This window comes from Nicotiana attenuata, unplaced genomic scaffold (genome assembly GCF_001879085.1).
Source record: "Nicotiana attenuata strain UT unplaced genomic scaffold, NIATTr2, whole genome shotgun sequence".
Lineage (NCBI taxonomy): Eukaryota > Viridiplantae > Streptophyta > Magnoliopsida > Solanales > Solanaceae > Nicotiana > Nicotiana attenuata.
The window spans coordinates 18,677-33,537 of record NW_017671879.1 but is presented as its reverse complement, the minus strand read 5'-3'; the positions used below and the strand labels follow the sequence as shown (position 1 = coordinate 33,537).

Here is a 14,861-nt window from a genome sequence, read left to right as displayed (position 1 = left end):
GTCATCCCGATCGTGTTCTGATTGAAGAATGCAGGAGTCTCATATCCAAACTTGAGATTACTCTAATCCATACTCTGAGACAAGGAAATAATTGTGCTGATCATTTGGTGAAGTTGGGAAGGACACAGAATGAAGATTTGGTAATATTGCATCGCCCGCCACATTCTATGCAGCAATTGCTACTTGCGGACATGGCTCACGTATCATATGCTAGGTATCCGAAGCATGTAACCTAACGAGAGGGCTAGGGCAAAAATATTGTGAAGTTGTAACATTTGTAAAAATCGGAAAAAAAATTATAATAATTGGTAAGATATTTTTTTGAATGTCTAAGATCATTACAATTAATATATATCTTCTCTATTTTTTTCTTATAGTTTGTTGCTAACGTTTTTGGTATCATTTCATTTATTTAGACTTCAAAAACAGTAAAGCATATTAACAAGCATTGCTTGGATGTTAAAAAAAAGACAGCGGTCCAGGGTGACATAGGTCTAAAAATGAATTTGAACTACTTTCTCTTATTAAAAGAATTTAATAAAGGAGAAAAAGATTTCATTTCTTCTTTTTGAGACAAGATGGTAAAGGAAAAAATTGAAGATACGAAAAGGATAAACTTACGACGTATCAAAGATAAAACCAACGCAATATGGCAATAATGGTTCACATTCTCTTTGTTCTTTATATACACACATTGCAAATTCTATTTTTCATTTACCATTGTTCATTATCTGAAAATACATATATTGCATGCAAGCTTTAGAAAACCTCCACCAACGGAAACTTAAACAATATGGCATTTTATTTATTTTAATTTTTTTAAGAATAAAAAGTAGTGAATTTAATTCTTGAATTATTGTTTATTCAGTTCTAGTTTATGTTTTATTCGCCCTACAAATTTGTCTTTCAGCTAAATCAATTGGGCGATTAAAAAAAATTACTGAACTACATCTCATTATTGATGCCTAAGTTATTTTACTATTGTGCCCAAAAAAGTTACAATCATCAATTAATTCTGTAGAATATTTATCAAGCACACATGAAAATCAAAATGCTCATTACAAGCATTGAAATATAGTAAATAAGGTAATAAAACTATAAGTGAACCCTATCGATTATTTCTAAAAATTAATAAATGAGAATTACTAAATATATTTATTTACTAATACGTAATACGGGCAAAAGAAAACATGCTTAACCTATTCACCGATTTAGAAGAAACCTGGGTACATTTGGAGTGCAGGGGAAATATCAAAATTCCAATATTAGTTCAAATGCCTTATTTTATTTCCTTTTTGCACTAATGGTGTGTTTGGTATGAAAGAAAATATTTTTCATGGTAAATGAGTAATTTTATCACTTATTTTCCCTTGTTTGGTAGGTGAGTGAAAAATAAGTGAAAAACCACTCATTTTCCATGAAAATATTTTCTAGGAAAATATTTTTCATGAAAAACATTTTCCTTCGTACCAAACACACTCTAAGTGGCTAATTGGAATCTAACGTGAATTTCTAGAGGCTTTTTTTACCATTAGCAGTATTACGAAGGCTTGGAACAAGAATTTATTGAGAAGGGATATTTTACGGGTACCAAATTTGATAATATATAGCTATTGTGATCTGAAGTTATTGCTATAAGTATACGGGCTATGGCTTTACAAAACAGCTTATTAAATAAAAGGGTTTATCCAACTGTGACAAATCATAATTAACGAAAGTTGCTTAACTTCTTGAGGTCATTTGTAAAAATAAAGTCTTCCCTAAAAAATTAAGAACAATGACGCTATATGCTCATATGAAAAGCAGGAAAAAATTCCGGCCTAATAACACAAACATATGGAATTTCGTCAAATGTACAAAAAGCAAAATGGGCAGATATTCTCAATTTAATGTAATAATTTCCAATATAGAATCCAAGTTTAAGAAGGAAAAGGATAATTTCCAAACCAGTCCAAGTTAGTTTGTAATAATAGTTTAAGTTGTTTCTAAATTATTCTAAATGATCACTTTAGTTTTTTTCTCATTTAGAAAACCTATTTTCACTTTCCTAAACCTTCTAAAACTAGAATTAGGAAAAAATAGGAAAAATCCTAGTCCAACTAGGTTTATGTTAAATAAGTAACTATAATAACCTACTTTCTAGTCATTTAATCTATCAAAGCTTCTCTAAACTGATTTTGCTTTCCTTTGTAGTTTTCATTTCCATCAAAGTTTTAGTAGCCAAAGTCCGATAATTAAGTGTGTGAATAGCCATGGCGCTTTACTTGCCTTATTCTCACGAACAAAGCATTCTTCCTTTTATCGAAAACACTGCTCGAGTTTGTCACGTACAATCATCAATCAAGCAGCGCGATGCACCTCTCTACATATGTTGGTCTTTTCCTCCTCAAGGATATATCAAGATTAATACAGATGACAGTTTTATGCCTAATTCAGGACTAGCAGGGTTCGGGGGTATTGCACGAGATGACAAAGGAAGATGGATAGGTGGATTCTACGGCCGACTTAGCATGAAAGCGACATCAAGTATCACACCGGAGTTGTGGGCCATACATGGTGGGCTGACTCTAGCAAAAAACTACAACTTGAAGAAGGTTCTTATCGAAACCGACTCAAGCGATGCCTTAATGTTGCTAACCGTGGCGGATAATGTCACTGAAAGTCACCCCGATCGTGTTCTGATGGAAGAATGCAGGAATCTCATATCCAAACTTGGAATTACTCTAATCCATACTCTGAGACAAGGAAATAATTGTGCTGATCATTTGGCGAAGTTGGGAAGAACGCAGAAAGAAGACTTGGTAATGTTGCATTGCCCACCACATTCTACGCAGCAATTGCTACTTGCGGATATGGCTCACATAGCATATGCTAGGTATCTGAAGCATGTAACCTAATGTGAAGCCTAGGACAAAATTATTTTGAAGATGTAACATTTGTAAAAATCGAAAAGGATTTAATAATTTGAAAGAAATTAGTTTGAATGACGAGGATCATTACGAGTAATCTTTATTCTTCTCTCTTTTTGCTGACATTTTCTTTGCTCATTTGCACTATTTAATTCATTATACTTGCTGGTGATACTGTAATGATTGTTTAAATCGTAGTCGTACTAATGTTTTTGGTATTATTTCATTTACGTAAGACTTCAAAAATGAGTAAAGCGTATTAACCAGCATTTCTTGGCTGTTAAAAAAGAGCCATTGGTCCAAAATGTATTATCAGAAAAATATATATATCGATTGCAAGTTTTAGAAAATCCTCTACCAATGGAAACTTAAACCATATGACATTTAATTTATTTTAATTTTCTTAAGAGTAAAAAGTAGTAAATTTAGTTCCTGAATTATTGTTTAGTCAGTTTTTGTTCATGTGTGTTATTCGCCCTACAAATTTGTCTTTCAACTAAGTCAAATGGGCGATTAATTTAGTGCTTATACTTAAAAAGAAGCTAACATAAGTTAAAACAACTAACTTAAACATGTGAAGAAGCGTTGTTAGATGTTTCATTTTAATTTCGTATTGAGGCCTAACCTAGTGCTCGAGAGATAGTTGTCCATATACTAATAACCTTAAATTCATGGTGTAAAAATTAACATTCTGAAGAAATCACAAATGGGGTAGGCATTTTTGAAGATTCTCAGTTCATAGCACAAAATTCAATTTAAAATGGACTTTTTTAAAACTTGCCACACTAAAACAACCTATAGTATGCTGTAACAATTTTTTCTACTAAGAGTAAATAAATCTTAGAAAAATTAGCATTCAAAAAGGCAATATTAGCCTCAAACTTCTCATAAATTAGAAGGTATACATATTAAAAGCTTAAAAAATAGACTTGTTTCACAATCTTTCTTCATGTTGGCCATCCTTAGTTCCAGACAAGGCTATGATAACTTACAAATCTACAGGTCCAAAGCTGCTCCAGTCATCAGATGTTGGATCTGTATGGACAGTCTCAATCTTTGGTCTTGCAGATGGATCGGGAAAGTTCCAGAAAGAATCAGAATTCTCGAAGAATACGTAAAATAAGACAGCCGATGCCAAAAATAATCCCAAGAGTAATAGATAAATCTGCCACTCTGCAATTGAAGAGAGGGAAAAAAGGTCAATCTTGGACTCAAATGCTCGTGCACGTCCCCAGACACAAGAGAAAAGAAAAAGAGACAGACCTTTCCAATCAGCTGGGACATTTAACTTTGTCACCATTGCTCCCCATTGAGAGGAAGTTGTAAGAGCAACCCTGCCAAATGTGGACTTATAAGGTAAGTAGGCTTTGACATTAATATCTCAAGAGGACTATGTGTAGTAAGCATAATTGAAACAAGGTTTCAACTTTGAAGAGCGCATATTTAGGCAACAAGCAATCATCATAGGCAATCATGTCATCATGGAATCACCGAGACCTAGCACCTAAGACTCAGAAAAATAACAGAGAAGACAAAGCTAACTTGGAATGTTGCGTAGAAATCCAGGCAGAAGAATACCTAAAACTAGCACCATTCTTTACCTTGGACTTATAGACCAGAAGGGCAGGAAATAATAAAAGGAGCACAATCAGAAGTTGTGCAGTGAATACATACAGGTCCAAAGTTAATCCAACAGAATAACTTATAGGTGCGGCAGACCATCTCGAAAGCACATAGGTTTTCTTCTATATTCAGCAGCTGTAACTGAAGCAGTTAATTTTTGTCTCCTTAAATAAGCAGTAGTTGTAACTAGTGCATTTACGTACCTAAACAAAAGTAGCTCATACACTAAAGATATTCATGAAAGGTTCTTGGCATCACCATATCTACTCATGCTTCTTGGCAAACTTAATTGGCCAAATCGTATATAGGACGCACAAGACTATCACAGTAACTCCCGTTTTCACCCTTTAGTCACAAATTACATCTACTGCAATTTCGTCATATATCGGCATAAATATCTTGTGGAGAAACATGGCTTCTAAAGAAAAGGCCTAAGCTTCAGAACAGAGGACCAATGACAGAGACTTGTTGTTTACAGAACTTATTGCTAGAATAGCACATACCTTTCACTAGGACAAAACTCCAAAGAAGTAATATTAGTACCCAAGTGCACTCTCCTGTGCAAAGAGGAGATCTCCATATTTTTCACTTCAATAACACAGACATCACCATCTTTGCTTCCCCTGCATTTAAATGACACACAGAGATTCAGATCCATGCATTAACAAATTAAGCCGCACTGCTATCACCAAAAGACAGGCCTATAGACCATTTATAGGAGGGGAGACATTCATCAAGAAGAAGAGAAGTCCGAGTCGCAAAACAACTTCAAACATGTAAAAAATACGAGATGTTTTAGCAGGATGGGAACTTCATAGTAGTTTGATGGAATCTTATACTAACTCCAAGCGGAAGAAATAGGAATCAGAGCGACTCTGTTTTAGGTCCTCATTCATGCCTCATATCGCCCGATCTCATCACCAGATTGTAAATGTCAAATCAAACTCAATGATTCATTCAACATCCATGTAAAAACAATGATTTAATCAGGATTCACAGTTGCAAAATCGATGTCAAATTCCAATATTTAGCTTCAACGGCTTGTATCTAAGGAAGGTATTTCACAGTAATTATGCAGATGATAATTGCATGTCAACATGCCACGGAGAGGTAAAATAGGTTAGAGATCTTACAATGCAAGATATTTCCCATCCAAACTAATTGACATAATGGAAGCTGGCTTTTTTAACAGGCTTTTATGTCCAATTTTCTTCCATGTACTGATGTCCCAAACTGCCATCAATGTCTTATTGCCTGTTTTATGGACACAATTTTGGATAGTTACACAATGTATTCAATAAGAAAAGTTACACAATCTCAATCTACTAACTTCATTAACAAAAGCCAGACTTCAGCATACCTTTCTGAATAGTAGTGAACAAAAACGGTTTTGTACCGTCTTTAGAGAACCTGCAGAGCTCAATATTCTCATCCTACAATGTAGAAGACAGGATATAAAGTCATGCATAAAAAAGGGATAACCAATTGTCCGACAGGTCAGACGGTCATATTATACAGAACGTACTGAATTTCGTGTTAAAGTTACTGGAACACCGTCGCTCGTCTTCCATATTCTGGCAGCACCATCTGTGGATGTGGAAGCTATGAACTCTGAATCTAAGCTGAAGATATATAGAAGTAAGGAAAAGACTTTAAAATCTTGGTCCAAACATCAACATAAGAACAATAATTCTTAAACTTCCATAATACATGGATTCAATATCATCTGCAATCGCAATAAGAGGCTCAGTAAATTAAAGACTCTTAAATCTTTCGAAACTTAATTTTTATGAAGATTGTCATAATCATATTCAACGATCAGATTCACACTTCAAAACTCAAAGTATATACCATGAATACAATTACATGTACAATAATGCATGTATTATAGGATTCTTGATCGCGAAATGTATCGTTCTTGAACATATATCATTTTTGAACATATCAACATGTTTAGTTCTTCTATGACATCCCTCACTTCCTTAATAATACCGATAAGGATTAAGTATAATTCAGCGTTGAAATTCAGTTACCGTAGTTTACATCTGATGCTATTCAGCTCCAAGATGGAAATTCCTGCAAACTAGGTTTCCTACTCATCTCTTTTTTCACTTTTAGTTCCACATGAGAACAAAGTACTCCCAACACTAGCAAAGGAGAACACGGAGCAAGAGCAACAACTTGAAAATCTGGTATGATGCATGACAGGTGAACCAAAAAGCTAAATTCCACATGGGACTATAATTGGATGAGAAAAGAACTTCATTCTGATCTTTAAAGTGCAAAATCTACATCATATTGGTTAAAAGAAACAAGGCTAAGATCCTTCATTTCATTTTTCCATCAATTAGTTTCTTTAGAATATAATTTAATGAGACATTTCCAGCACTAAAGTGGATCGTTTTACTTCAAACTCCTGAAACTCTAAAACATAATCTTCCATCTAGCAAACATGTCATAATCATATTTCAGTCAGAAATGCAATAAGAAGAATATTGTTCCTTTGCTAAAAGAACCAAACAACGTTTCATATCTTGTAGTCACACCCGATAAACCGAATATTTTTCTGTAACCAATGCACAAATGACATTTTCTTACAAGCTTCATATAACACTGCATGTCAGAGCTATGACAAACAAAAGTGAAGAAGACCCCTCTCGGTTTTGGCTTGCTTGAGAAGGTTTCTTTTGGTTAATCAAGCATTGGTGCATATTATCACAGCAAAAGGGCTTGTAAACATAGGATAACAAGCTTCCCAGATGATAACAGCTCAATTTGAGCATCATATATTTCTCAAAGCCTCAAGTTTCATTATTAAAGAGAAATCAGCAGCCACCAAATGGCACCATAAAGAGAATAAATGGATTGCTGATCAACTTCAATTACGAAACATGTAAGTATACAGATTCTGTAAATTATAGGTCCCTAGAGCTGATATCCGGTAAAATTCTCACATATCATAAATAACTGAGGATTCTGCACAGCTATAATCTGAGTAGAGCTAATTATACCTGAAATCCATGTCTCTGAATGACTTGTGAGCTTTAGGTTCATCCACAATAATGCGCATGGTAGGCCACTCAAAAAGTCTGAAATGTCCATCCTTTAAGATTTAAAGGAATAGAAAGTCAGAACAAGATAACATTCTTTGAACATCAAATATAAGAGAAATAAGCTTTCACAAATTGCTCACAACTCCGCCAGTGGCTAATTTGGAACCATCAACACTAAAGGCCATGCATTTTTGTGGACCAACATCTTTGAGAGGAAACTCCTTGCATACAAATTTTATATTATCTTCATGACCATATAACTCAAACAACCTGCATTAAACAGCAAACAATATATCCCCTTCAGGCCAAGAAATAAGCAAAAGCATGACAATAATCATGCAAAAACACATCCTAGTCATCCGTCTGTTCTTTTGTTGGGTGGAAAACCTAATCAATAATTTGAAAAGATAACTACCAGCCAAAATGAGAGCTGAACGGTTGCTGAAACCTGTATAACACACTCCCACACTGGAACATAGTATTGCGTTGAATTTATAAATAAAAATATGTACTGATTGGGTTTTCTTTCATCAAAAGATGAAGAATCATTACTGAAACGAAGTATCACAGAAAGGATCATCCAGCCAATGCTACTCGCCTCACCAGCAAGCAGGTCCACGATGTTATGACCAATATTTATTAGAGATACCAAAGTAAAAAATTTCCCCAATTAAGGATGACACCAGAGTTCCACAACTATAAAGTAACAGATTTCTCATTGACTGACAATAGTAGTCCTGTTTATATACCTTACACTAATACAAGGGAAAAGGTCCAGTTTCACCTCTATAACCTATAGCATCTGAAATTGATCAACTTTGCCTCCCATTAAACTTTTGGTCCATTCATACACTTGCCGTTAGCAAATCATCTGGTATTTGCTCTCGTCATTAATGGAGCTCCAACGTACAATGGATGGACTCCATGTGTCCAAATTCTTCAGGAAAAAAGGGTCAAGATTTACCCATCAACTTTTGACAGTGGTTTAAAATACCCTCAGGTTGGAGCTTCGTTAGATGTCAAGGGCAACAAAGAGACTTTTTTTTCTAAAGGCGGGGTAACATTAGACAGCTTAACAGAGACTACCAACTGCCAAAATAATCAATATTTTTCACAACAAAAGCAGTAAATAAATCAGCTTCAAGAAGAAGTAAGAGAAAACGAAACTGAGTTTCAGTATTTACTTGCAACCAGTGGTAGTGGAGCACACAAAGTCATCCCCAGTTGGATGTACTGCAATGCACACCGCATTACCACTTTCCTCAAATACATATGTCGCCTATAATCAATACCCACAAAAACAATAATCAAGTTTCACCACCATCACTAAAAAGTCACAGGAAAAATTAGCCGTATATAAGTAAGGTATTTAAGCTATACAGTGCAACGATTTTTTTACTCTAGAATTTTGAAAGCAGGTGATCACCAATTAATGCTTATCAGGAAAATAAGTAACCTAATTATGTTATGTGCATAGCCAAAATTAGTGAGAGCAACCATAATTAAAAGTAACAAACAGTTTACAACACTAATTTAAAATAAAAAATACATCTATTTTTGGAAAAAAGAGAAAGGGGAACCTTGGGAGAAGTAGAAAGAGAAGTAGTGATGGGATCGAAGGAGAAAATCTCGAGCGAAGAGGAGGAAGTTCCGTTAGACTTAGCAATCACCACCAGATGCGCGTTTTCAGGCCGTTTGATCCATGATGCACACGTCACCTTCCCTTCCACCGTAACATCACCGCCGTCCATTTTTTCCACAACCCGAATGCAAAACTCACTTTTTCCCTCTATGTGTGTATTTGCGTGTAGTACTGTGTGTATATAAAGTTTCAAGGTATAAGAATGGCGGAAAAAGAGAGAAATTGGTCTTTTGTTCGTTATGGGGAGTTGAGTTTTTTGAGTTTAGCATAGAAATTGAGATTTCGAATTTTGTTTTATAATTTTTTGTTTTTTGTTTATCGCTTTTTAAAGTGAGAAAATGTGAAAGGGTGTGGTGGGACTGCTATATAGAAATGGAAAGTTGGAAACCGGCGAAGGTGGGGCCAGGGAGTATAGTCAACGGATATTTTGGGATATTCGCATTAACAGTGATAATTCCGCGGGAATTGCATTGGTTTTACCCGATTATTACAATGCATTACAATTTGCACGTCTGTTTATATCTGGCAAAAAGAAGGGGGGAAAAGTACACAACTGGTTGTTGACTAATTAAACAAGAGGATAATCCAAAAAATAGAAAAGAAAAGAGACGACTTTTTTTTCTTATTGCATGTCAACCTGTGTTTACCCTTAAGATGGACAATAATTGAATTTACACGCCGTTTTAAAGATATATAGACTAATTTAATACAGGTGTTCAGTAACGTTAAATAAATAAATTGAAGACAGAATAAATCCCCAAACCAGCAGTGATGTCAGATTCGAGCTCGAGTCTGAGCTTAGTAACTGTTCTGCCCTCGATTCAAAGCCAAAGACTTGTGAAGAACTATGACCAAAAATAAGAACTTTGAATAGCTTTAGAAGCGGAGAAAATAAGTGTATGTTGCCTTGATTGAACAATAAACTTCCCCTTTATATAGTAGGGGAGTTTTACCCTAAGTACAATTCTAATAAAGGTAAAAATCTTCTTTTTCATTAATCACTGATGAATTATCGATACGGGCCGAGATCCATGCCGTGATATCGAGTTGGGCGCGGATATGACGCCTCTTCGTTAGTCGTATGTAACCATTTGGTTGTGCTTTCCGAGGTCTTTAGAGCACGTACCAGATTCGATGGGCGTGTCTCATTGGCCCCGGTGATAAGCTCTTCGTTCGGGCCTTAGTACGAGCGGTTTTTAGCTTCGATCTCGATTCCATGTAGTTATACCCTTGCTTCGTTTGACCCCACCGGGAAATCGGGGAGCTCACTAGCCCCGGTTTTACCGGTATACAGATAGTCCTCTCATTTCTCAGAGGGTAGGTTTGCTGAAACGATGGGAAACGACAGATGTTCTTCGGTTCCTTCCTCCGTATGTTACAACCAAACGACAAAAAAGTCGAAATGTCCCATCAGTCGTGTCGTTCTAACTTAGGATACGTGCCAACCATCGGCTAGTTGCCTCCGAATGCGAAGCGTCGCGTACCTCCCCCATAAAAGCTTCCACCCTTTGTTCTTTTTCCGCTTTTCGATCAAGCTTCTTCCTTCGAATTTTCTAGCTATCATCAACTTCTTTCAAACCTTCATATCTTCATCGTTTGATCTTCAAATCTTCATAGTTGTTCTTAGGTTCTTACCCAGATTTTCTTCAAATCTTCATCCCCTATTGTTCAGCCTTCAAACTTGTTCTTCCAAACCTTCATACTTTTTCTCCAAATTTTCAAATTTTACCAGGTAGCAATGGCTAAAACTACCAAATTAGTTTCCCAATAGGCTGCCTCTTCATCTTCCCACCCGGCCATGAATGCCGAGGTAGCTGCTTCCGAGGCGGCTATTCCCGAGGTGGCCACTCCCCAGGTGGCTGCCTCCGGGGCATCTATCCCCGAGCTTGCCGCCGAGCCTCCCATGAAAAGTTTTATACTCGGAGGTAGCTCAATCACAAACGACTTCAAAGTCGAGAAACCCTCATCCAAACATAAACGGGGTGAAGGAGCATCGAGGTACATATGCTCTATTACCGAAGATGTTCTTCCCGTGGTCCGTGAGGACTGTAAATGGGAAGGCAAGGACGTAGTAGTCCCCGGGCCTGAGGATGCTATTACTACCCACGTGGAGGGGTATTTAAGTGTTTATACTTACCCCTTCACGCTGGGCCCAGTAGACCCAATTATTTTGGATTTTTGCAAGATACGAGGTGCGCCTTGGGCAAATCCACCCGTCTTTATGGAGGATCGTGATCCTCCTCCATTATTTTATGAATAACACTGAGTCTCATCAGTTCACCATCAACCACCTGCTCCATCTATACAGTCCCCAAATTTTCTGAGGGGGGCTAATCAAGCTCACTCGCGGGGCTAGAATGGCCCCCTTCTCGAGCATTGACGAATATCAAGACCGAGGCTGGTAGGGGCGCTTCGTTCGAGTGAAGACTAAAGATTTAGTCTCTCCCGAGTTCATGCCATTCCCCAAGAAGTGGAATGCATCTCATAAGAGCAGCCTTTCCTTAACTATCAATTTTTGTTCATTTACTTTCTCATCATTCATATTTGTGGTTGTGCAGCCCGGGTTCCAAATGCGGTCCCCCGGCTCAAGGAGTAGATTGAAGGCATCTTCAAATCAATGTCATACTTTGAGCGCTCATGGCGCAAGCTTTCAAAGGGACGATGGGAGGCCCATACTCATGGTAAGTTTCTCCTTCTAATAGCTACTACCGCATTCTTAACTCACAGCATACTGAACTTTCTTCTTTCTTACATAGGTTTGCCTAAGACCGCCGAGCTTAGGCCTTTGGAAGAGGAAAAGGACATATCCTTGTCCGTTGATCCCTCCGTTATGGGACAGCCCGGGTCTGCCGCGACAGCGCGGGGCTGCCGTAACGGAAAACAAGAAGAGGAAAAGAAAATTTTTGGGCTCCCCGCATCCCGAGGTGAAGCCAAAGAAGAGGGTGGTTAGAAAGCCCAAGAAGAGTACCAGCTCCCGGGCGCCAGATTCTGATTCACTTCTCTGGCTTAGGGACGAGTCGAAAGAAGATGTCGTTTTTATCGCTCATGGATCGACCCCTCTCGGGGAGTAGGCGGTATCCAAGGGAGAGATTCGTGAGATCGACCTCCATTAGTCTCGGGAGGCCGATATGGAGACGGGGGGAGTGACCCCCCAGGATGCCTGCTCCACTCCAAAGGAAGTGCCCGGTGTAATAGACATTATAGAGAAACCCTCCTACACCAAGTCCATGCTTGAGGAGGCCTAAGCAGGAAAAGAGAAGTCCAATGAATGGGTTCATGGCGCGGGCGATCCCTTTATTCTTTCTTCAATGGTGTGGATTCATCTTCTTTGGAAGATTTTTCCGGCCTAGGAAACCTGCAAGTCCTGAAGAAGGATATATCTTCAGAAGCTAAAGGGCCAAGTTTGAGCCCAAAGTTGATTAATCAGTTTCTCGCTCCGAGTGTGGACCCTGTCACAAGAGAGCGGTTATTCTTACTATGATAGGTTTTCAATGTCTTTGCCTTATGTTTTGATGATCTAACAAACTTAATGTCAAGGGCCAGATGGGGAACCTGACTAGTACATTGGACTACACTGCATTTAACGGATTGCAGCTAAATGTGAACTGGTACAGCTTCAGGAGCTAGAAAACTAAACAAGGAACTGATACCCTTGTGGTTCCCTCATAGCAGTACAAAGTCAATTGGACACAACTGGAAATGAAGTGACTGCCTTCACTATTTCTGCAGCACTGCACTGTTTCCAGCGCCCACTCATTTCCTCACCAACTAAAGTGCTCACATCATTTCAACTGATGTGATCAGGGTGTACCAACATGAGTTTATATTGAAACATTACTTGAACGTTTCAGTTTCTCACTCAAGCCTTTTGAAAAACAGAGAAATCAATCCTCACGAGCTTGAAGAACAAAGTTGAACGCAACTACGGACCAGTTCCTAAAGTTAGCATGTTGTTGTCCTTAGTTGAGTTGTAACTTTGTGATTGTACTTATTGTATCTCCTAAATTGCTTAGCTAGAAGCGTTGATTAGGAATCCTCTTGTAAAATCCGTAAACTCTTTTAAGTTTATGTTGTGACTAGGTTTAGTCATAAGCAAAAGCCTTTGTAACTGTAGAGTGACAAAGTGGCTTGTGGTGAGAGCATCACAAGTTAGTAAAAGTCTTTGTAACTAGGGAGTCACAAAGTGGCTTGTGGTAAGAGTACCACAAGTTAGTTGAGTTAAATTCTTTGTAATAGAGCCATTACAAAGAGGCTTGTAATAGGTTTTTACAAGTTAGTGAAGTTTAAAACCTACTGATGTGGGTCGTGGTTTTTGGTCCCCTTGTGTGGGATTTTCCACGTAAAAATCCCGTGTCTCATTTACTTACAGTTATTAGCATTCTCAGCAGAATCTCATAGAGGACCAAGCACTCTACTGTTTTATGGACTCATACAAACTAACAATTGGTATCAGAGCAGGTTCCTCCTATCAGGCTAACACCTAGGAAGGATCCTCTTGGCTGCTCCACCAAATTTTGAAGAAGGTCAATCTACATACCGACCACCCAGGTTCAATGGATAATACTATGGGTGGTGGAAAACAAGAATGCATGATTTTATCATGGCTGAGGATTCTGAGTTATGGGATATTATATGCGATGGTCCTTATGTTCCAACAAAGGTACTGGAAGAACTTCCATTTTCAATGGCAAAACCCAGTAAAGAATACACTGACGTAGACAAGAAAGCTGTGGAGAAGAATTTTCGTGCCAAGAAAATTCTAGTATGTAGAATAGGACCTGAAGAATACAATAGAATCTCCGTCTGAGACACTGCCAAGGAGATATGAGAAGCTTTGCAAACAGCTCATGAGGGAACTGCACAAGTAAAACAATCTAAGGTCGATATGCTCACTACCAAGTATGAACTCTTCAAAATGAAGGACGATGAATCCATTCAAGATATGCACACAAGATTCACTTTCATCATAAATGAGTTACACTCACTTGGTGAAATCATTCCTAGAAACAAGCTAGTGAGGAAAACCCTCAGCATTTTGCCTAGTCCCTCGAAAAGCAAAGTGAATGCTACTACTGAATCAAAGGACTTACAGGAGCTGACCATAGAAGAGCTGGTCAGAAATTTGAAGACCTACGAGATGAAGAGGAAGATGGACAGTGAAAGAAGAGAATCAAAGAAGGAAAAGAAACTGGTACTTAAAGCTGACAACAATGACTCAAGTGATGAAGACAGTGAAATGGTTTACTTAACCAAAAGATTTCAGAAGATGGTCAGAAGAATTGGAGGAATGCTAAAAAGGAACAACTCTAACAAACCAAAAAACTATGATCTTTGTCATAAGTGTGGGAAGCCTGGACACTTCATGAAAGACTGTCCTCTCTTGAAGCAAGAATTCTCCAAAAACAACCATGAGAAAACAGCTAAGACGAACCATGTTCCTTTCAAGGATTTTAAGAGAAAAAGATCTACTGACAAAATGGTAAAATAGGCTCTTGCAACATGGGGGGATTCCTCTAGTGAGTCTGAAGATGAACCTGATGCTGGCGAGGAAATTGAATATGACTCAACTTTTGCCTTGATGGCCCAATCAGATGATGATGAAGATGATGGCAACGAAGAGGTAAACTTCAGGGA

General features: G+C 37.7%; 1 protein-coding gene across 1 annotated transcript; it reads right to left on the bottom strand.

Moving 5' to 3' along the window:
• Positions 1-3,658: 3,658 nt before the first annotated feature.
• Positions 3,659-9,569, bottom strand: LOC109210690 (SEC12-like protein 1). The gene is made up of 10 exons (XM_019374141.1): positions 9,166-9,569; positions 8,770-8,864; positions 7,726-7,855; positions 7,544-7,635; positions 6,058-6,154; positions 5,893-5,965; positions 5,666-5,786; positions 5,036-5,155; positions 4,173-4,243; positions 3,659-4,082 (listed from the first exon to the last, which is right to left on the bottom strand). The coding sequence occupies exons 1-10, from the start codon at positions 9,334-9,336 to the stop codon at positions 3,898-3,900; spliced, it is 1,155 nt and encodes a 384-aa protein (XP_019229686.1). The 5' UTR covers positions 9,337-9,569; the 3' UTR covers positions 3,659-3,897.
• Positions 9,570-14,861: the final 5,292 nt, after the last annotated feature.

Coding starts and splice junctions, on each gene's coding strand:
- LOC109210690 (XM_019374141.1), bottom strand. CDS start 9,336: ATGGACGGCGGTGATGTTACGGTGGAAGGGAAGGTGACGTGTGCATCA. Junction 5,787..5,892: donor GTTCACTACTATTCAGAAAG/GTATGCTGAAGT, acceptor TCCATAAAACAG/GCAATAAGACATTGATGGCA. Junction 5,156..5,665: donor GATGGGAAATATCTTGCATT/GTAAGATCTCTA, acceptor ATTTAAATGCAG/GGGAAGCAAAGATGGTGATG.